Source organism: Emiliania huxleyi (genome assembly GCF_000372725.1).
Source record: "Emiliania huxleyi CCMP1516 unplaced genomic scaffold EMIHUscaffold_348, whole genome shotgun sequence".
Taxonomy (NCBI): Eukaryota; Haptophyta; order Isochrysidales; family Noelaerhabdaceae; genus Emiliania; species Emiliania huxleyi.
The window spans coordinates 1435-23187 of NW_005199378.1; the positions used below are offsets into that span (position 1 = coordinate 1435).

General features: G+C 63.9%; 8 protein-coding genes across 8 annotated transcripts; 4 read left to right on the forward strand and 4 right to left on the reverse strand.

The window, feature by feature from the left end:
• Positions 1 to 261: 261 nt before the first annotated feature.
• Positions 262 to 2733, forward strand: EMIHUDRAFT_241950 (hypothetical protein; the record flags this gene model as incomplete). Its single annotated transcript, XM_005773029.1, has 8 exons — positions 262 to 312; positions 559 to 707; positions 1034 to 1139; positions 1211 to 1305; positions 1396 to 1879; positions 1951 to 2301; positions 2380 to 2542; positions 2633 to 2733. The coding sequence occupies 8 exons, from the start codon at positions 262 to 264 to the stop codon at positions 2731 to 2733; spliced, it is 1500 nt and encodes a 499-aa protein (XP_005773086.1).
• A 1934-nt stretch (positions 2734 to 4667) lies between these two features.
• On the forward strand, positions 4668 to 5589 carry EMIHUDRAFT_444652 (hypothetical protein; the record flags this gene model as incomplete). The annotated part of the gene is made up of 2 exons (XM_005773030.1): positions 4668 to 4794; positions 4907 to 5589. Coding segments are annotated over 2 exons (638 nt in total), but the record flags the coding sequence as incomplete, so codon positions are not given.
• A 1362-nt stretch (positions 5590 to 6951) lies between these two features.
• EMIHUDRAFT_241952 (hypothetical protein) lies at positions 6952 to 7269 on the reverse strand (the record flags this gene model as incomplete). The annotated part of the gene is made up of 2 exons (XM_005773031.1): positions 6952 to 7113; positions 7255 to 7269. The coding sequence occupies 2 exons, from the start codon at positions 7267 to 7269 to the stop codon at positions 6952 to 6954; spliced, it is 177 nt and encodes a 58-aa protein (XP_005773088.1).
• Positions 7270 to 8918: 1649 nt separating this feature from the next.
• Positions 8919 to 9938, forward strand: EMIHUDRAFT_117535 (hypothetical protein; the record flags this gene model as incomplete). The annotated part of the gene is made up of 1 exon (XM_005773032.1): positions 8919 to 9938. One exon carries the CDS (start codon positions 8919 to 8921, stop codon positions 9936 to 9938), a length of 1020 nt encoding a protein of 339 aa, XP_005773089.1.
• Positions 9939 to 10738: 800 nt separating this feature from the next.
• On the reverse strand, positions 10739 to 11125 carry EMIHUDRAFT_241955 (hypothetical protein; the record flags this gene model as incomplete). The annotated part of the gene is made up of 1 exon (XM_005773033.1): positions 10739 to 11125. One exon carries the CDS (start codon positions 11123 to 11125, stop codon positions 10739 to 10741), a length of 387 nt encoding a protein of 128 aa, XP_005773090.1.
• Positions 11126 to 11958: 833 nt separating this feature from the next.
• EMIHUDRAFT_424741 (putative death-specific protein with Ca binding EF hand domain) lies at positions 11959 to 12965 on the forward strand (the record flags this gene model as incomplete). Its single annotated transcript, XM_005773034.1, has 2 exons — positions 11959 to 12390; positions 12483 to 12965. 2 exons carry the CDS (start codon positions 11959 to 11961, stop codon positions 12513 to 12515), a joined length of 465 nt encoding a protein of 154 aa, XP_005773091.1. The 3' UTR covers positions 12516 to 12965.
• Positions 12956 to 14429, reverse strand: EMIHUDRAFT_369062 (hypothetical protein). Its single transcript, XM_005773035.1, has 3 exons — positions 13778 to 14429; positions 13423 to 13713; positions 12956 to 13295 (listed from the first exon to the last, which is right to left on the reverse strand). Exons 1-3 carry the CDS (start codon positions 13829 to 13831, stop codon positions 13011 to 13013), a joined length of 630 nt encoding a protein of 209 aa, XP_005773092.1. The 5' UTR covers positions 13832 to 14429; the 3' UTR covers positions 12956 to 13010.
• A 2406-nt stretch (positions 14430 to 16835) lies between these two features.
• Roco3 (miro domain-containing protein) lies at positions 16836 to 20411 on the reverse strand (the record flags this gene model as incomplete). The annotated part of the gene is made up of 1 exon (XM_005773036.1): positions 16836 to 20411. The coding sequence occupies one exon, from the start codon at positions 20409 to 20411 to the stop codon at positions 16836 to 16838; it is 3576 nt and encodes a 1191-aa protein (XP_005773093.1).
• Positions 20412 to 21753: the final 1342 nt, after the last annotated feature.

Consider the following 21753-nt stretch of genomic DNA (forward strand, 5'->3'; position numbering starts at 1 on the left):
GAGGGACCATGTGGAAGACTGCTAGTGCTAGTCCCCCATCGGGAGGACGACCCCGGCTAGTCGCCGACCACACCCACAAAGAACCCTGCACAAAGATCGCAAGGGCGGGGACCTGTTCCTTTTTACCCATCTCACAGTAGAGAGAGGTGTGAGGTGCTCACCCAGGTTTCGGAAGTCCGCCTTGATGCGATCAGTTCCCCCCAGGTTTGACCGCGCAGCTCGCAAGACTCGTCGAGCACTCGCAGCCTCTCTGCGCCTCTCATGCTGCCGCGGCGCCTGCGTGCGGGAAGTTCAGTCTTTCCGGAAGATATCGTCGAGTTTTGAAAGCTGCGCGGTCAAACCTGGGGGGAAAGAAGAGCGTCACGACGGACTTCAGGTTACCCCTGAAGCTCTTCTGACTGACGCTTCTCACTCCCCATACTTCGTCTAGCTATGCGTCTACGAAGTATCTTTAATTAAGTACCAGCGTATGCCTACCTGGCGCAACAGCGGGATTTACCTGCCTACCCCGAAGATTTCCCGTCCACGCCGACGTCGGCTCGTCCGGTTTGGTGCTAGGCAAAGGGGCAAACGCCGCGGAACACCACCCGGTCCCGGTGCTTCTCGCTGAGCAACTACTGCGTGGAGAACCCCGATGCTGACAAAGTCGGATGCCGGCCAGCGATTGGGTTGCCGCCGGGGTGTCGCGCTCGCGCTGACCTGCTTCGGTGTCGCCGCAGGCATTCGTGCGTACAAACCCTTCCAGCCTCAAGGGGAGGGAAAGGAGATGGCAGAAGTAACGTCAAGGGAAAGGAAGGACGGTGCGGCGACCGATGAGTTCAACGCGCTCACCCCATGTTACCGCTGCAACGAGATCTACGAGGACTGTGGAGATCACCCATGCGCGGACGCTGCCAACTGCGGCGTTTGCGGCAGCATCAAATCTGACCCCAAAAGTTGCCAGCCCGATCCTGTTTCGCTCCGCTACCCGTGCGGGATGGATGAGGTGACAGAGGATCCGGATTGCGACAAGTGCTCGGAAACCTTTGGCCAGGGACCTGGCGATTGTGGCGGTGCACCATGCGAGGATGCTTGCGAATGCGGCGTCTGTGGGTCATACGGAAAATGTGACAGGTCCTGCAAAGCCGAACCAACGAAGGGTCGGCACAAGTGCAAGAAGCCCCATTTTATTGCACGACCAACCGTCGGAGCTTGCTCTTCCTGTCTACAGGACACCGCCGACCTTTGGAAAGGTGACTATACCGAGGAAGAATTTCGACACGGACACGCGAAGTTGGGGCATGCCAAGAACAACCTGTGCGGTGGGTCTCTTTGCGAGGACGCTTGCGGCTGCGGGGTGTGTGGATCCATCGCCGGGCGTTGCGATGCCACTTGCTACGCTTTCCCCCACACGAGGTTCCGGTGCACGCTAGACTACGAGCCACGGCTACCGATAAAGCCGATCTTTGCCCTTCCTCCGGGGGCCGGACCAGTCCCAAAAAAACGTGGGGCTGGCTTCAGCAACTCGGGCCCACTGTTTCCCGACGGGAAGCGCATATATAGCTGCGACGACGCCTCTCACCTAAACCTGGCCGATTCGTGGTTCTACAATTGGCACTCGCACCCAGACTGTGGAAAGGGCAACACCTGCAGCGAACCGATGTGCGGGGGCAGGGCGCGCGCGGCAGAATACGTTCCGATCATCAAGGGCTCCAAAGACTGCAAGCCATCGTGCAAGGCAGGTCTCGACCCCAACTACAAGCAGATATGGCGCGACTCTGGTGTGCGCCACCTCGGCGGGTTCAACGAGCCAGATCTGCACGACAAGCTCCCTGCCAAGAGGGCAGCGGAGCTCTGGGTGCAAGTGCAAGAGATTGCAGAGGAGTTCGACCCTCCGTTGGTGCCCTCTTGGTCATACGCCACCACACATGTGATAGTACACCTCTTCATCGCCGCGCGACTCCCTCCTAGGTGCTCTTTTCGCCGCAGCTGTGTGTTCGCTACTTCGATGGCAATCCATCACCCTGGCTAACACATTTCCTGGGCAACTGCAGCGTCATCGAGGGCTGCGACCCGGACAAAATTAAGTACATCGGCTACCACTACTACTCAAACTCTAGGGAGGAAGTGTTCACCGAACTGGCCGATCGAATCGCACGTTTCTACGAATCATTTGGCAAGAAGCTGTGGATCACCGAGATGGCAGTCGGTTTTGCCAAACAAGGCCGGCAGGTCCAGGACGAATGGATGTCCAAGACGCTGCTGGCGCTCGAGACGGACGACAGGGTGTTTCGGTACACGTGGTTTGCGACACGCAACCCGGTTGACCGCCCCCTCCGCATGGATGCTCTCCCGTGACCACTCACTCACACCTGAGTACATGCACACTTCCGTGCTCAGGTGCACGACTTCGTGCGAGAAAGCAGTCTGTTTGTTCCCGGCACCGAGAACCTTACCAGCACCGGCAAGCTGTATGCACAGGACTGGGACATCATTGCCAAGCATGCGGGCTTGATCCCCGCAAATGTGTCGCACAACCTCCCGGAGAAGGCCACCGCCGCATGTGAACCTTGGTGCGCTGGTCACACGCAGCGATGGAGCCTCAAATGCGGTTGGGAAAGTAAGTGCGCCGGGTGCGAACCGTGCTTGCGAGGCGAGTCGCGAGACCTCTCAGGAATGACATCATTTGGGATGGAGGCAATGGACGCAGTGCAATCGTGGTTCTCCCCCATCTGGAACCGCCTCTACCTTTAAACGCTAAGAGGTTCCTCCTTTCCGCACCCCAGATCCCCAGTCTCGAACGTGTGTGCTCTCTGTCTCAGTCTGTCTGTCAGCTGTTTCGGCTAAGTCGATTTCTGCCGGATTTCGATGTTAGTGGCAAACCGCGCGGAACCGAAAATGGCGTTTAATTTCGCGCACCTGCTGCTTTTGCGGCGGCGCTCCGCGCCGCTTGAGGTGCCTGCGGCGTCGCGCCCTCTCTCCACGACTATTCGTAGGGGCTATCCGACTTCCGGTTCCGCGTCTCGCACCATGGCGATGGCGCCAAAAGAGGTTCCTCTTTTCCGCGTCCCCCCCGCAAGGCGCGCGATCGATACACGTCTCATCTCCAGTTCTCCACCACCCGCAACGAGGCCCGTTCTTCCTCCCTGCTTCCTCTCAGCAGCCCATCGTCTCGTCCACCGCCTCGCAGGTCTGGCTCGGGGGACGTCGAGGAGGACGTGCCTTGCCCCGTGCGGCGAAATCCATCCATCCAGCGATCCAGCCAGCCAGTCAGTCTTGCTCTTGCGTCTTGGAGGTTGGTTGGAGCACTTGCTGGAGCGTGCACGCTGTGCTTTCTTTCTCCCCCCCCCACCCCCCCTTGATTCCAATCCCGCTGTTCTCTTCTCATAAAGATCGGTCCCCCCGAACTGTAGCGACCCAACGGTTGCATGACCAATCGCCCCATACCACGAGAGGAAGGAAACCCAAGCCATTTGACCGTGACAGAGCGACGCTTGACGGTCATGGCTCCCCTGCTGCTCGCCCTCTTGACGTCACACGTCGCGACGTTCCAGTTCGACGAGGCGGCGTCCGCACGCGCCGCCGCCGGAAAGTCTCAGCTCGAGGCGCTTGCCGCTGACACCACGTGCAGCGCCCGCGCCGTCGACCGCCTCCGCGGCGGTTGCCGCGAGATGGACGACCAGTCGCAGTCGAGGCTGGCCGTGGACTTTACCAACTGCCACCTGGCCAAATCGGGGCTCACCACCTACGAGTGCACCTCCGAGATGAGCCTCGCCGACTGCACCAAACCCATGGTCGACTCGGCCGCGGCGCTCGCGTTCAACGCGTACACCCACTTCTACACGCACGCCGAGTCGATGTGCTTCTACCTCCAGTCGCGCGAGTTTCAGCGCTCGACCGAGACGCTCGTCGACCAGCTCCACGCCTCGGCGCAGGGGACGGCGTCACAGCTCGACAGCCTCAAAAAGGACACCGAGGCAGCTGCGGCCCGACCCCTTCTCCCCCATTTGCCGCCGCCCTCGGCCTCGCCGCCGCCGCCGCCCGCCTCACCCTCGCCGCGCCCTCGCGCCCACAGCCATCGCCACGCTCTCCCGCGGGCCCAGAGAGCACGAACCCCTCTCCCCGTGCGTGCAGTCGCTCGGCTCCAAGCAGCGCTCGCTGCTCGGCGGCGTCGACCGGCTCCTCGGCCTGCAGGCCGCCCTGTTTGGCGAGTTCGCCGACATCAAGTCGGTCCTCTTCTTCACGTGCGCCGTGCTGCTCGCGCTCGCCCTCACCTCCACCTCGCGCACCGCCGCCGCGCGGCTGCCCATCTTTGCGATGCTCACCGGCAGCTGCCTGCTCGAGAAGACTCTCGCCGCCGTCTTCCTCCGCCGCGGCGCCTCGGGGCCCGCCTCCGCCGCCGACGTCGAGGCGCTCGGGAGCCTTCCCCGAACCTTTCGTTCAGCCTTCCGTCCACCTTCCCCGAACCTTCGCGCAGGCCCTCGTCGCGTGGCTCTGGCTGCTGCGCAAGGCCACCTGCGCGGGCGGCCTGTGCGCTCTCTGCCACGCCGCGCTCTGCTACACCGACCTCGGCCTGCACGGCTCTCCAAGCAGCACGGTGCAAGTCGACGTGTCCAGGACGCGTCCAGGACGTGTCCCACAGGCCGCAAGACGCTCTCAAAGCTGGACGAGCTGCACGCGTTGACGCGGCGCGACTCGGAGGACCTTAGCGCAAAGATCGACGGCCTCGCCCGCGCCGTCTCGCCCGCGCCCTCCGCCTCCTCCTCCGCCGCCTCGCCGTCGCAGCCGCCCGCCTCGCCGCCGCCGCTGCCCGAGGCGCTCTGCCATCCGCGTCCGCCCCCCTCGCACGCCTTCCCTCTCCCGAGATGGCAGACGCGTCAACCCCCCCCCCGACCCACCCACCCGACCCACCCCCTGGTGTGCGTAGGCTGGCTCCGACGCCGAGGCGGACCTCCTCCAGCGCCTCCTCCACGCCTACCTCCTCCGCCTCAAGCGCTCGCGCGTGGCCGGCGCACTTCGCGCCGTCGGCGGCGGCGGCAACGCGCGCAAATCGCCCGCGCGCAGGTCGCCCGCGCGCCGGTCTCCGCTCGCCGGAGGCCCCGGAGGAGGCCGCCGCAGGAGCATGTCGCCGCTCGCCCGCGGAGCCGCCGCCAGCGCTTCGCCCCGCCTCGCGTGCGAGGCGCAGCTCGACGGGCGCAGCTGGCCGAGCGCCGCCACGCCGCCGCTCTCGCGCGATTGCAGCGAGCAGTCGTTGGCGGAGAGCGCCGCCTCGCCGGCGTACGGGCACGTCACGCCGGCCCGCCGCTCGGTGCGGCTCGCACAGCGGGCGGAGCGGCGGCGCTCGGTGGAGTGAGCGGGGGCGGGCCAACAGGGCGGCTCACGCGCCCAAATCGTGTTCACGGGGCCCCGCGCCCCACCCTGGACGCCTTGCAAGTTAGTGGCATTGGTGCCGATTTTTGGATCGGTACTCTCACAGCCGGACGGTGCCACAACGGTCGCGGTGACGAGACGCTATTGCGTATTGGTATTGCTCGCCATCGGCATCGTGCAGACCAGAGTGCAAGAGGCTACCCCTATATAGGTCATCACAGATTATAATGTTATGAGATCAGCGCGGAAACGAATGTTTCGGTATTACGCTTTACGGCTCTAAATTCTCGATCGTATCGAGAATCGACGCGTACGGACTATGATCTATGGTCTAATGAGGCTAGTTCCAATTCACTCTGACACACACGCTAATCGCTTGAAAACGCGTCCAACGGAGGTTGGAGCTCCGTGTTGGCTTGCTCCCAGCGGAATCCCCCGCGCTTCCTGCGGCCATGGCCGATGATACTAGTATGAGAGGTCATCTGGCTACCGCGAGCGCGACTCAACTCGCCGACGTCGTCCGATGATGGTGCCGCAAAGTCAGCCTTCGGAGGCTATCGTGGGGTCGAGCCGGCGGTAGCCGTGACATGAGGTTCCACCACCCCTCGCAGGCTTTGCCTCTGACCGCCACCGTTCCCAGGCTGCCTAATGGGATGGAAAGGAAGGCTGGGCGAGCGTATAGAAGCGTGCTCGACCTCGTCGTGGCAACCTGCACGGCAGCGCTGGTAGGCGCGATGAGCGTCGTGCCACCTGACCCAAGACGGGTCGCAGGCGTCGTACCGAGCGTGTCGAGACCGTGTCCTGATGTGATCTGCACGGGTGAGTCACGTCGGCGTCAAAGGAGCGACGTGCGACCTGTCAGAGCTTGATCTCCGATCTCAGCGGCGCCTAGGCAGCGGTGTCGAGTCGTCTCCGGCGCGCGACAAAGGTACATCCCCAGGACGCGCAGAGGCAGCTGCGACCCAGCCGAGTGGACGGTACAGGTAACACACCGCGCCACCTGCTGTGTGTTACCGTCCACTCGGCGGGGTCGCAGCTGCCTCTGGAAGGCACCGAGATGTACCACCTTTTTGCGCAAATGGTCAAATCAAGGTTTTGTAACGCGAGCTGTGCCACAGTGAAATGGCACTAGCCTGAACACTATGCCGTATGCGGTACGACGATCGCTTTCGAAACACGAAAGTAAGGCCAAAAAAACAACGTGAAACGTCCCGTTCTCGTGCCAATCGTGGTTCGAGGTATGGATAAATCAGATCCCACTATGTTGCATCATAGGATATACAGTAACATACTGAGATACCATACCTCTTCCATGACCTCTTCCCTGGCCCCATCCCACAGTGCCACAGAAAACATCCGGGCCATGGGATTATCGGTCCAGACGCTCTGGGTTCTGGTTTTTCGAGATGTGAACGATCTCCCCGGAGGGGTCATTCCGCCGGAATGACCCCTCATTAGATTCCGAATGGGTCGAACAGGAGTACTAAGACAGCAGCATGTTCTGTCTGGGTGGGAGGAACCCTAGATAACCTCAGCCCGTGGAGAAGCAACCTCAAGCTGCTCAGCTGAACGGGGAGGATGTATGCCGGGCATCTCAGCGGCTCAGCGCGAGGCGGGGAAGTCCATGCCCGGCGAGAGCGATTGCCGAGCAGGCAATGTATCAATGTCTGCCCACAGCCCGCCGTGTGTAAAGAGGACACAATACCGAAAAAGGTCCGACTTTGCAGCAGGCAAGTCCAAGCCGAGGTACGCCGGGTATGCTTCCTCACAAACAATGCGTCCGCATAAAGTCGACTGCTTCACAATCATTGTAGAAGTGCCATTTATACTCCGGGTTTAGAAGGCAACAATCTCCGTCATCATATTCAACGCAACCCAGGATTGGTGGATGTGAAGGGAGCTGACTTGAGGCACAATCATCGGATTAGCGTGTCAGAGTGAATTGGAACTAGCCGCGGAGGCGGGTGGATGGATGTGTAATAGCGCGACTGAGGCGGGTAGAAGAGCTGCCCGCTCCGCCGCGAGGAAGGCAGCTGGCAGTGGCGGGTACGGCACCGATGCAGACCCCGCCGCACTGCGATCGCGGCGGCCCTCGCCCTCGCGTCCACACCTACACGCTCCCAAAGCACCTCCACGCGGCGCCCGATTATTGGCGCCAGGGCAAAGCGCTGCTGCAGTGGGTCCGCACGAGCGTCCACCACGAGCCCGACGGGGACTGTGCCGACTATTGGCTGCTGCCCGGCTTCCCGCCAAACGTCTTTAGCCGGGCAGACATGAGGCGCCTGTGCGACGACCCCACCATCGCAATTTTACCGCCGCCCTCACCCCTCGCACTCAAACTGTAGGTCGCTAGGCGACGTGCGAATCGCTCGCATCTTCCACTACCTCCGCTCGCGCTGGCCGTGGTGGAACCGGACTGCCGACGCGGGCCAGGCGCGGCACGTGCTGCTGCTGCCGGGCGACCACGGCCCGGGCGACACGGGCTACGACCGTCCAATCTACCCGCACAAGTGGTCGCCGACCGACTCTGACGCCGCGCAGGACCGCCGGAACCACGTCTGGAACGGCTCGCACGCCGCGGAGATCCGCAGGCTGTGGGGCGCCGGCTGGGAGGCGCTCAACCCCGCGAGCCCCGGCCGGCTCGTCCTCTTCCTCCTCTACAGCGGCTGGGCGGACCAGCTCACCAGCCAGCGAGGCCACTGCCTCAACTGCTTCAACCACGGGCTCGACGTGCGGCTGCCTTCGTACGCGGCGCACACCTGTGGGCCGCTGTGCGGACTGCCGCGCCGCAGGACGGCCGAGTGCCCAGAGTGCGGCCAGGGGCGGAAGGGGAGGGTCGCCGCGCTCGGGCGCCTCGTGGCGGCGCCATCGCCGACGGCGGCGCGCAACTGCTCGCTCCACTGGGCCGGGCGGGGAAGCGTGGGCAGCAACCCCGCCCGAAGGACCTTGCTCCAGCTGGTGGACGCCCCGGGCATGTGTATCCATGACACGGGTCGGAGCGGCGTCAATGCGGTCGACATCCCGTCCGCGATGCGCAAACCTGTTTGTTCAACGGTTGTTCAACCATACTTTGAGCCTTAATTATTAATTCGGGTTTGGGTCTCTGAGGTCGATACTAGCGTCTATAACTTGCCACAAGCATGCTTTACAAAAGTCCAGCGGAGCTGGACTCGCAGAACGGCCGTCCGCGCGCGCTGTGAACAGCGCCGTGGTTGAACACTGTTCAACGTCGTTGAACACGTGACGGTCCAGTAACCGCTCACAGCACAGTAAAGAATTTAAACAAAACAACTCTCTCTCACAGCAGAGAGGCTCGACACAGGTGCGAACTGGCGCGTGCTAGCACTATCACAGTAAAGACGATCGAGGCGTCCCGTACCATGCTGTGAAAAAGAATTCTTAAAATACAAGCCTCTCTCACAGCACACTGGCACGACAAGGGCGCGGACTGGCGCGGACTGGCACACACACCGGCTCACCGTAAAGAACTCGCACGCGCACTGCCTGCGGCCGCTGCCTTCGTCAGGATCCGTCAGGTTCAACAAACAGGCTAGGTCCGCAACGCATATATGAGCGCTCGCGGCGAGGCCGCCGCCGCCGCCGTCCTCCTCAGCGAGGAACTGCTCGGCGTGATCGCCGACTTCATCGGGCTCGACTTTTTCAGTGGGTGCGCTCTGGCCTTCGGCGCCGCCGGCAGCGTGGCACGGCACAAGCGTGTCAGCTGGCGACTCTGCCGGCTCGAGTCGAGCTTCGGCTCGCACGGACCCGGCGATGGCCAGTTCTGCGCCCCCTCCTCCATAGTGGCGACCGCGTCGGGCGTTGCTGTGAGCGACGCGGGGAACTGCCGCGTCCAGTCGCTGACACCGAGCGGCAGCCACCTCCTCTCCATGCCGCTGTGTCCCGGGCCTCACGTCGTGGCCGGCTTGGCGGCGGCGGCGGACGGCACCATATTTGCGGGCATAAAGGAGTTCGACTCTGGCTGGGACTACCCCTCGCTCGACCGGTGGCACAGCTACGTGCTTCGCGCCTCGCCGACTGGTGATATTTTGGAGCGGTTCGGTGGCGCGTGCGGAGGCGGCTCGAACCAGTTCTCGCGCGTGTGCGGGGTGAGCCTGGCGGGCAGTCAGCTCCTCGTCGTCGACCAGGGCAACCACCGCATCGTGGTGCTCGGCACGGCGCCAAAGCTGCGGTGGCTTCGAGCCTTTGGTAGCCAGGGCAGCGGCCGTGGAGAGCTTAGCCTTCCAGAGACGGCGATTGGCCACGAGGGCAGCGTCTACGTGGCGGACCAGGGTAACGCTCGTGTGTCCGTGTGGACAGAGGAGGGCCGCTATGTGCGGTGTTTCGGGGCGCCGGGTGGGGGTGCGGGCATGTTCGAGGAGGTTTGCGGTCTCGCGATCCTCGGGACGCCGGCGCGACTTGTTGCCTGCGACGTCTCCCGGCTGCACGTGATGACGCTGCACGGCGTGCCGCTGCACGTGATCCATTTCGGCGCGGCTGCTGACGTGTGCGGCGTCACAGTCGCCCACGGCCAGCTCTTTGTGACCGACCAGCGGCAGTCGATAGTGCACGTGTTGCATTTGTGGCTGTGACACACTCAGAGCGGCGAAGATTTGTTGTTCTCACTCTACTGACCAGAGAGGGGGGGTGGGGTACGTGAATCGGGTGCGGGTACTTCCATCGAGACTGACGAGAGCCGGCGCGCCCTCTCGTCGCCGCGAACACCTGCGCGCTGCGAGGGTCAGATCAAATAAATAAAACGGACACCTCTACTAGGAGATGGGTAAAAAGGAACAGCAAAACACACAGATCGTATATTTCTCTGGTAGGACGGGAACGAGATGAAAGTAGGGAGTAGAAGAAAGCAAAGAGGAGCCCTGCGCACGCACGACTCCGCAGGAGAAACCCCTCCCGCCCGTGCTTGCGCAGCGCAGCCTCCTCCGTATATTTGTGGGATCGTTTTTTTTGCTGCGGGGGGGTCCGCGGGCGGCGTAAGCGCACTACACTGACAACTGTGGGGTAGACGAACGCCATTCGAACTTTGATACGCGTCGATATTGAGCTGAAACCGAGGGTGTGTGTTAATGTATGTAAAACCGGAAAAGCAAAATAGACCCTGGCGCGGCTGCCGGTGCCGCGCCTGTCAGTTCCCAGATGTCTATGGTCGCGCACTTGCAGCGCCACCGCTCGGCCTTCTGCCTCAAGTGTCAGTCGTCCATGCAACCCCCCCCCCCCCCCCTGGCCCGCGCGTGCCAGTTGCTCTTCTACTCGCACTCACGCAACCCGGCACCCCAACGCCCTAGCCAGTGATCATCGACCCTCCATGCCTCCAAACCTGCCCCGATCAAGTGACCTCTCCAGCCCAGGGCGAAGCGAAGAGATGGCGACTCTCCTAGGAGACGGGCTGCCCGTCCAAGCACCCGGGGCAGCCCTCGCACTTTTGCCAGCCGCACTTTTCACCCCACGGCCGAGTGTGGAACCAGCACATCGCAGCCATGCAGCTCTTCCTCAATCCAGGCCACGATGGAGGCGCCGGCGGCAGCTGGAGATCCTTGCACGTGGGGCAGCCCGAGCACCGATCCCACCCGCACTTTGCAGGCCAACCCCGGGTGTGCGACTCGCAAAAGTTGAGACGGCACTTTTCCTCGACCGTGGCGCAGCTGGTGCAGCCCTTGCACTTGCCCCAGGCGCACTTGGTGGTCCACACGTTGGAGTTGCGCGGGCACCAGCCATCGCACGCTGGTGGCGCGGTTGGTGGTGACGGTGCGGCGGGTGGCATAGGGGGCGCAGCCGGACCGCCTGCGGGGAGCGGGGAGGCTTAGCTGTGCAGATGAGGTCGGCAGGTCGTGAGGCTGTGCTCTCTCTCCCTGGTCCCTCTCCCTCTCTCCCTCTCCCTCTCCCTCTCCCTCTCTCTCTTTCTCTCTCTCTCTCTCTCTCTCTCTCTCTCTCTCTCTCTCTCTCTCTCTCTCTCTCTCTCTCTCTCTCTCTCTCTCTCTCTCTCTCTCTCTCTCGTGCGGCCTTCCCGTCAACGTATCATGATCAGTTGGATGCTTGCCAGTCAAGACAAGCATGTAGCATAAGGGATTAAGGGTGATTGATCGGGTGAAGCGCAAGGGCGAAAAGGGTGTCGGGTGTATGCTGCTTCTTGCTCGTCGTGTGTGGTGTGGGCGTGCAAGGGATTTTAGATTTACGGTGGACGACGGTGTGCAAGGGATGCGCCGGAAAAATTCTTTTTCACGGGCCATTGCTGCGAATCAACCCTCTCAGCCCCACCCTCTTATAGCGAGGTCGGTGTGAGCCACCGTGACCTCGGCGGCGTCGCGCTCCACATATATGTCGGTGTTCATGCTTCTCGCGACCTGCGCCACGCTCCAGTTCACGGCGCCATCACGTCCCTTTGCCGCTCCACGCGCCGCCGCCGGCCGCGGCCGCTTGCTCGCGATGGATGCTGACGCTGTGGAGGCACCCCCGGAGGGCTACGTGCCAGTTGCCGCTGACGGCTCATGCCCGCTGCCGCCCGAGGAGACGTACTATTGCAACGAGCAGGGCTGCTGGGTGGGCGCGCCGCCCGTGATCGAGCCGGTGGTGCTCCCGGACGGCCGCACATTTTGCATGGACCTGGGCGTCCAGAGCCACAAGCAGTACGACGCCGAGGAGCAGAAGAAGGCGCGGCGGCCTGCCCCGACGGGTCTGTTTGCGCCACTGGTCGTTGGTGCGAAGCGCGTGATGGGCGAGAAGGAGCTGAATGCGCTGCGAGCCGACGTGATTGTCAAGCACAGCAAGGTGATCGGCGCCTTTGTCGATACCTCCGAGAGCCGGTTTGGCCAGCTCGTGCTCCGGCAGATGTTTGAGGCGGCGGACAAGGACGGCAACGGCACGCTCGACCGGCGGGAGGTCCGCGACGCGCTGCACGCGCTCGGTTTCACCTTCATCGAGGACAAGCAGCTCGACAAGATCTTTTCGCGCGCCGACGAGAACGACGACCTCGTGATCGACTTTGAGGAGTTCATCAAAGAGACTCCAAAGACCCTACGAACCTCGCTCGTCAAGCTGGCAAAGGCGCCGCCGCTCCCCCGCCCGACGCTCAACCCCCGCGCCTCTGGCCTTGAGTCCGCGCCGCCCCGCCCGCGACACAGACCAACGGCCATGACTTGGGGTTTCTCGCTTAGCCGCCTCCGCTTGGACACGGTGCTTGCGAATTCTGCAGTCATTCGTCTGCCACATGCTGTGTCTCTGCGTGTATGGGAGGAGGAGTTCTGTGCGCTGGCGCGTGTAGAGGCGCCCCGCAGGACTGGACATGAGCCGCCGGGAGCGCGGGAGCAGCCGCGCACGGCGGCGTGCGCGGCGCCGCGCGTTACGAGCGGTCCGTGTGTGGCCGTGCCGCATGGGCATGCGCCTGGGCGTGGTGCACAATTTTTACCCGGAGGGCACGCGCTGGCCGCTGCGGCGGGAGGCGGCGCGTCTCTCGTCCGATCGTCGCTTGCCTATCGTGCCATGACCCCCATGTCATGACTCATGTGTGTATACGAGGTGTGTGCCCATGTGCCATGACGCTGTCATTAGTTTACCCTCCGGGTGTACACCGGTTCTAGCTTCGAAAGAAATAGGCTTGTTATTGTTCCAGCTCCTCCCGTCCGGCGACCGGCGTCCGCACGCTCTCACACTCAAGGGTCCCACGCCTCCACCGGCGCCGACACGGCGGCCTCCTCCTGCCCGGCCGCGGCAGCGGCCTCGCCTGCCGGCTGGCACGAGCGCTCTGGCAAGCTCACCGCCGTCTGGCGCCCCATGACGGTGAGGAGGACGGTGGCGAGTCCCTCCGTGCCAACCTCTGTCACGGTGCCCTCGAGGCCCTTGAAAGGCCCCGAGCTGACGAGCACGCGCGCGCCGACCGCCAGCGAGGGAGGCGCCTCCTCGCCCTCGCCGCCCGCTCCCGAGGCGCGCGCCGCCTCCTGCGCGTGATTGGGGCGGGCGCTCGGGCTGGGGGGCGGGGGGCGGGGCGGGGCGGGGCTGCAGGGAGGGGCGGGGCGAGGGGGAGGGGCGGGGCGAGGGGGAGGGGCGGGGCGAGGGAGGGGCTTCCTTTGTGAGGGTGACGATGGACTGGAACTGGTCGTCGGTGAGCGGGCGGGGCCAGACGAAGCCGCGCGAGCCGTCGAGCTGCCCAGAGCGGGACCTGCCGCCGTGGTCCGCCCCGACGAAGTTGACCACGTATTGCATTCCGGTGATGAAGGTGTGCAGCGCGCGCGTCATCCGCATGTGGACGAGGATGTACGAGGGCATCACGGACGCGTCGCGCACCGAGGTCTCCCCGTCCGCGATCGGCACGAAGATCCGGTCGATGTCCTCCTGCAGCCGCTGCACCTCGATCGCCTGCGGAGGAGAGGCGGGGGGTCGGAGGAGGGCGGCAGAGGGAGGCGGAGGCGTGCGAGTCCGCCTGGGAGAGAGAGCGCTCGACGGTGCGCTCGAAGCCGTTGGCCGTCTGCAGCATGTACCACAGGGGCTCCACATCGCGGTGCACCTGCGCGAGGGGCGGACGCCGCACGGAGGACCGACCTCACGAGCCGACTTCCGGCAGCTGCGCAGGCGGCGAGGGCGACGCGCCTCGGTCTCGATGGGCGGGAGGCCGGCGGCCATCTTGCGCCGCGTCTGCTCGAGCCGCTCGACGAGCTCCGCCTTGCGGCCCGTCACCCTCAGCCCGAGCACGCGCAGCTCAGTCTTGAGGTCGGCGACCGTCATGTTTGCAACCGTCGGCAGCTCCGCCCGCGCCTTTTGCATGCTGGCCTCGCGCTGCGCGGCGACCGTCGCCGCGTCCTCCTCCTCGTCCTCCTCCTCGTCCCCCTGGATCGCGGAGAAATCGATGCTGAACGAGGCACGCGCAGGGCTGGCGCGGAGCAGCACCGCCGGCGGCGGCCGCAGGACAGCCTGCCGCGACGCGAGGCCGGCGAACAGCGAGGCGGCCAGTGGAAGCAGGAGCAGCAGCGCAAAGAGAGGGCGTCGGTGGCGCATCGGTCTTGGTAGGCGTTGTCGTCGTCGGGTGATTGGCGCGAGGCGGCGCGGGAGCGACTCGCGGCGCGAGTGCCAATCTGATCTCGACGTGGCGAGGGAAGAATTCTTCGACCCCAAGCCCCTCTCACAGCAGACTGGCACGAACTAGCACCACAAAAGGCACAGCAGACAACGGCCCCTTATGGGCCGTCGAAGAGGCCGTCATACTCCTCCGGCCTCGCCCCCCCTTCCCAACCCTCCCCTGGCTCAGGCTCCTCATCCTCGCGGCGCGCAGTGCGCACCCCGCCCCGCGAAGACGAACCCTTCCGCCGGCGTGCCTCGCGGGACTGCCGCCCGCTGCCGCCGCCCTTCCCCCCCTCCGCTGCCCGCGCCGCCTTCTCCGCCGCCCGCGCGGCCGCCTTCGCCTCCTCCGCCGCTAACAGCGCCTCCCTCCGCGTGACCCCAATGGGCCCCTTGCGCATCCAGGAGAGGTCGCGCGAGCGACCTATCCAGGGGTGATTCGCAGACGGCGCATGCCCCTTCCGCAGCATCGACGCGAGGGAAGAATTCTCCCGCGGACTCCCGCGGCTAGGGCCCTGGGACCCTGTCGTGTGGGTGAACCCTGCCCAGCCCCCCTCCGTGTCGCGATGCGCTCCCCGCTCCCGTTCCCCTGTGTCCCTGATCGTCCTTACAAGATCCTGCTCGTGCAGGTGGGGACCCTGTCCTTCTCCCACCCCTCGTTTGGCGTGCCCGTTTTATTTATTTATTTATTTAGGGCTATCTAGCCCGTAACCCAACACCAATCATCCGAGAATCGGCGAGGGACTGCGAAGGGAGATAGAAAGAGGCAGACGACCAAGGGTTAGGGTGGGCGACGGCTAGCACCACACTCCTCTCCTTAAAATCCCTGTGTGGTGGCGGCGTGCCGTCCTCCCATCCCTCCCTCGGGTTGTCTGTTTTCTTTCTTTCTTTTAGCACACTGGCACGACAAGGCTCACAAGGGCGCGGACTGGCGCGGACTGGCACACACACCGGCTCACCGCAGAGAAGAAAAGCTACGTGCGAGTACACCGAAGCCAGCCAGCGAAACTCTGCGAGAACGTGCAGAGCTATTCGGAAACAGGTGACACTTTTTGGCCTGACTGTACAAGGGTTTCCTCTCGCACCCTACCTGGTTTCCTTTCCGTGTTTCCTGCCGTAGTTTCCCTATAGAGCACCCTCTAGTTTCCCGGGCTCTGAGCCGAGTCTGAGCACTGAGGCTGGTTTGGGCCCCAAATCTGCCAAATCGGCAAAATACCGCGGTATTTCGCGGGTACCTGGAAAACCCCCTGGTAAACCTAGTCCTAGAAAATACCCGGTAGGTTGCCGATTTCCTAAATTTTGCCCCAGATTTTGCCCCACACCAGCTCTCAGACTCAGGGTACAGGGAAACTCGCGAGTTTCCCGAGGGAAACTCGAGAGATACAGAATGGAGCTCCAAACACCCTCTGGTTTCCCTGGAAACTTCTGGAAATGCAAAGTGCTGGGGACCCTCTGGTTTTCCCTCTCTGGGTTGCCGGAAACGTACCCTTGGACAGGCCAAGACACTTTGGGGGTGGATGAGAAAAAAAGGTGACGGCTTTAGGGCCGGGACTTCTTTCTCTGACTTTTGTTTCTGACTCGCTACCAGCTGTCACCAGCTGACCTGTCGCCAGCTGTCGCCAGCTGTCGCCAGCTGTCTGTCGCCAGCTGTCTGTCGCCAGCTGACGCCAGCTGTGACCTGTCGCGCCTGCTGACCTTTTTCGCTGTCGCCAGCTGTCGTTCGCAGTAGCTACTTCCTGTCGTCTGTTGTTTGTTGTGCCCTTGTTTGTTCTCTTGGCACCTTGGAATGCTGGGGGGGGGCGACAGGGAGGATGTGGCCTTGAGTTATGTGTACGCCTACTCAGGGTGTGTGTGGCAGCCCGCTGGCTGTGTGTCTTGTGAGCCTGTTTGTGTCTGTGTGTCGCTCGTGCGTGCCGTCATCATCTGTCCAGCGTCCACCCATACCGCGTTGGTGTCCAGTCCGAGCCTGGCTGCTCTTCACCTTGCTACATACACACATAGTAGCTGCGCGAGAGTAGCTGTCACGACCGTTAGCCGCTGTCACGACGCATTACTACATCGAACGACCCCAGATTGGCACCTGTGCGCTCTCTGGACAGGGGGTGGCCCGCCACACATGTTCGGCTTTCGGATTCCACAGTTACCACACTAGCAAGTAGAGTTACTCTAGCCCTACTACCCAACCATCTCGGCGTCGCGACCTTCGCGATTTCACGACCACCGAAGTCCAAAAGACAGGAGCCCGTCTGACCCGGCGCGATGCCGCACGCCAGCGGGAACGACAGGCGGAAACGGCACATGCACATGCGCCACCGCGTCCCGCCACGCACATGCGCCGCGCGCCATCGCCAGGCCCCGCCGCCGCCCCCCCGCCAGAGCAGCTGCGAGATGGGAGACGATCGGCAGGTGCCATCGGCCCTCGAGCGTCAGGGGGGCAATCCCAACGCCCTCTTCAGATCGTCCATCGTCGAGCCGAATAAGCGTAGCCATGACTCTCGCACAGCCGGACAGCCCGACCGCGCGTCGTCCGCGCGGATGAAGCTGCCATCCTCCTCTCCCTCGACATGGGCGCGCAAGTTGGGCACCCACTTGGCCGTGATCGTGGTGCTCACAATGTCAAAGTCATGGAATGCGCTGCGCGTCAAGTTCGAATGCGCGCCGTGGCCTACTCTCGCATGGCTGTTGCGGCATCGGACTTGGCCGGCGCCATGGAGCCTCTCCGCCACGACCGCATGGTTCGAGGTGCCCGTGACGATGTGGATGTGGCCCTGCGAGTTGCTCACCGCACCGAGCAGCTGGTCGAAACTCTCGTAGGTCTGCACTTCGACGCGAATCTGGAAGCGCTCGCCAGACGAGCTTGCCAGCCCGGTGCGCATGTTGCTCACACGCTCCGCCACGTCTGGAACATGCGCACCACTCAGACAATCTGCCGCTTCGATCACCGACTGGATGTGCCGGTCGAAATCGATGCTTATGCCGTACTTGGCGTCAAGCTGCGCGATGACCACCTTTAGGAGCGAGTGGGCGACGCACGTGCCCTCGTACCCCTGGTTGGAAGGGATGGATGGTGGTGGCCGCCACGGCAGCCGATAGCGATCCTGGACGCCGAGCACGATGCTGTGGAGCTTGTGGAGCAGCAGGCCGTCCTTGCCGTCGCCCGAGGTGCGCACCTCGACGATGATCGCGGTGGCTTCAACTCGCAGCATTGCTGCCGCAGCAGCAGCACCGGGGAGCCCGAGCACCGCACCCGAACGCCAGCAGCGCAGGACGGGGCATGCCTTCTGGAACGCGGCGACGCAGCGCTCCCGAATGCCCATGTGGAGGGGGAGGGGGAGCCCTTCTAACAGCTCGAAGCGGAGGCGTAGAGCGCCATCTGTCCCCGGATCGGGCCAGACGCTTGCAAGGTCGGCGGGCACATCCTCGCAGAGGCGCATCGGGACGAGCCAATAGTGCTCGTCGCTCAAGTGGAGGGCGCGCGCCGGGGTCGCCGCCTGCTTCATGAGCAGCCCGACGTCCGGATGCTCGAGGTGCTCAAGCACGCTCGGGCGATCGGCTGCGCGAATGAGTTGGTGCGGCCACAGGGCGTCGAGCAGCGCGGGCTGGAGCTGGGCTTGCTCGACGAGGAGGCGAGCAAACGATTTGCACATGGCGGCAAACTGTGGTGGCAACTCGGCCCAGACGGTGCCGTCCCTGCGCTCGTCGAGCTTGTCCCTCAGCTGGTGGTCAAGGAGCGGCGACACGAGCGAGGTGATGAAGGCGGGATCGAGGTAGACGATGCCCGCGGCGACAAAGATCTCACCTTGTTTGCTGAGCGTGCGGAGCGCCTCGTCGAGAATCTGCGTGCGCATCTCGCTGAGGCGGAACGAGTCGATCAAGACCGCCTTGTCCTCGCCGAGCTGGTCCCGCTCTAACACGACGACCACCTCGGCCGCCGCCGACTCCCAAAGGGCGCGCAGTTCATGCTCGGGCATGTAGAGGCGTGGTGGCGAGGGCGCGACTCGCCACAAGCGGCGCGCGGGTCGCACAGCACCGGCCGCCTCGAGGATGACCGCTCGAGCGGCCGCACAGCCGTTGGTTCCCTTGCAAACGGCGCGCACGAAGCCCATCGCCGCCGCCCACGTGGCGGGCAGCTGCTGACCGATAATGGGCAGCAGACCAGGCGTGGTAGCCACGGCATGCAGGCGCTGCAGACTGCGCACCAGCGACTCGTTGCCGCCGGACGAGGCGTTGACGCACGGGATCTCTGTATCGGCGTACTGGATGCGGAGCACGGGGGGCCGCGACTCGCCGTCGGCAACGGGTTGCTGCGCGTGGTGCTCCTCGTGCTCGCGGAAGCGGGCCGAGAGCCAGCGACGCGCCCGAGCGCGGGCGCCGGCGGTGCCAAAGCTGTCGTCGTGAGAGATGAAGGGCTGCACGGCGGCGCCCGGCGCGCACGCCTGCAGGCAGTCGAGCCACCGGCACAGGTCCGCCGCGTCGGCATCGCTCCGCGTCTTGCGCGCGTGGACGACGAGCACATAGAGCGCATCCAACGTAAGGTAGGCTTGCTGCACGCCGCTGTACTCGACCTGGCCGCCGAGGTCCCAGCATGAGAGGTGGATGTCGGCGGAGGCGTCGTCGGCGGCGACCGCAGCCCCGGTGGCGTCGAGCGTCAGGGGCGTCGTGGCGAGCTCGACGTTGACGGTGCGCGCCTCGGGCGCCGCCGGGCTCGGCTGGCAGCCGTTGCGCCAGCCGCGCAAAAGGGACGTCTTGCCCGCGAGGCCGTCACCGACCATGACGAGCTTGCAGGTGCGCGAGACGGTTCTGCCGAGCCGCAGCGCCTCAAAGTAGCGGCGGATCGCGTCGATGCCCTGGTCGGCGATGGCCAGGGGCGGTCGCTGCAGCGGATTCTCCCACACGCGCAGGTCCCCGAGCATTTGCAGGCTGCCAATCGCCTCGGGCAGCGCGCGGAGCTGGTTGTTGTACACCATAAGCGTATGCAGCGCAATCAGCTTTCCAATCGCCTCGGGCAGCGCGCGGAGCTGGTTGTGGTCCACGTAGAGAAACTGCAGCGCGACCAGCTGGCCGAGCGCCTCGGGCAGCGCGCCGAGCTGGTTGACGGACACGTTGAGCTCCTGAAGTGCGACCAGCTCGCCGATCTCGTCAGGCAGCGCGCGGAGCTTGTTGTCGCACACGTTGAGCTTCTGCAGCGCGACTAGCTGGGCGATCGCCTCGGGCAGCGCGCGGAGCTGGTTGTTGGACACGTCGAGCTCCTGCAGCTTGACCAGCTGGGTAATCTCCTTAGGCAGCGCGCAGAGCTGGTTGTAGGACACGTCGAGATACTGCAGCGCGACCAGCTGGTCGAGCGCCTCGGGCAGCGCGCCGAGCTGGTTGTGTTCGACGTCGAGCCTCTGCAGCTTGACCAGCTTACCGATCGCCTCGGGCAGCGCGCGGAGCTGGTTGCGGGACACGTCGAGCTTCTGCAGCGTGACCAGCTTGCCGATCGCCTCGGGCAGCGCGCGGAGCTGGTTGTCGGACACGTCGAGCTCCTGCAGCTTGACCAGCTGGGTAATCTCCTTAGGCAGCGCGCCGAGCTGGTTGTGGTACACGTTGAGCGTCTGCAGCTTGACCAGCTGGGTAATCTCCTTAGGCAGCGCGCAGAGCTGGTTGTAGGACACGTCGAGATGCTGCAGCGCGACCAGCTGGCCGATGGCCTCGGGCAGCGCGCCGAGCTTGTTGCAGGACACGTCGAGCTCCTGAAGTGCGACCAGCTCGCCGATCTCGTCAGGCAGCGCGCGGAGCTTGTTGTCGCACACGCTGAGCTTCTGCAGCGCGACTAGCTGGGCGATCGCCTCGGGCAGCGCGCGGAGCTCGTTGTCGGACACGTCGAGGCTCGTGCTGTGAAGATCCACATCTTCGCCTCCGATGAGAACGCCCGTCACGGGGCCGACGAGGAGTTCGTGGAGTTCAACGGCGCGCGAGCGAACTTGCCGTGAGGTGGAGCTAGCGGCCGCGCGCTTCGACATGCGATCGGAGTAGGACGCCGCGGCTTCTCATCACCACGACCTTGATCATGACACGCTTGATTTTTTCTTGTTTTTGAACACTCTCGTGTGTCTTGTGAGCTTGTTTGGGTCTGTGTGTCGCTTGAGCGTGGGTGGGTCGACAGCGATCGGATTTGGAGACGCCGTGACGGGCGATAACCGTTCCCACCTGACCCCGTCAATCGCTAGCCCTCTTTTCCATTTTTCATCCTGCCCTTCTACTCGAGTACAGCATCCACACGTTGGGTTCCGCATCACTAGTTTCACTCGGATTCACTCCTATGCACCTTCGGTGAGGGTACATTGGCGCGTAAAAGCAGAGTCACGGAATCGCGCGCGCCTCCACCAGGTGACATCCCCTGGGATCCTGCCACTGAAGGCGGAGGGTTGGGACTCAAACGGCTTGGGTTGCTAGCTTGCTACAGGTACGGAGGGGACCTCAACGTCCTGTAGCCGCCCGCGGCGCCGTAAGGGATCGCACCTCGGACCAGATAGAGAGAACCACACCCCAAAGCCAAAGAGTAGGCAGGATAGGGTGGGCGAGGAGAAGAGAGAACTGGTGCAGCCGAAGGGCTGGCGCAGTAGGACCTGGCGCGGCCAAGGACGAGGAGCCGCGTCAGGGCCAGGTGAGCAGGAGAGAGCAGCGGAAGCCGCGCTCATCAGAGCAGCGAGCGGGCGAGAGCGCGCGTCCGCGGAAGTTCGAACTTCCGTAACAGATGAAGTAAAAGATGTCCAGATCAACGGAGAGTCCGTGAAGGACGCAGAGGCAGAAGAAGAGGTAGGAGAGGAGAAGATCTCCGTGAGTCTCCTGCGGGAAACTAGTGGCCTATCACGAGTTAGGGCCCCTACCCCAATCGTTATCGGCGAACTAGTTTCACTCGGATTCACTCCTATGCACCTTCGGTGAGGGTACATTGGCGCGTAAAAGGAGAGTCACGGAATCGCGCGCGCCTCCACCAGGAAGGGCTACGCAGTATCCCTGACATCCCAACGCGCAGTGGAGGAGGAGCGAGGGCAGGTGGCCCGGAAAGCCCAATGAACCCCACAGAAGGGGCAACTGGCCGTGGTATGGAGCCACAGAGGCGACAGCCAAATCACGAGAGGGGTGAGGCCGGTCGCCGAGCGTCCAGAGTCCGCCGGGAATCAAGCCACCACCGTCAAGGCGGCGAGGGAGAAAGCACCACCCCACACCGCCGTCGAGGCGGCGAGGGAGAAGCCTAGAGAGAGGCGGAGGCGGCAGCCGAGAGCCGACCGTCACTCCGCGCCGCCGTCGAGGCGGCGAGGGAGAAGCCTAGAGAGAGGAGGAGGCGGCCGAGAGCCGACC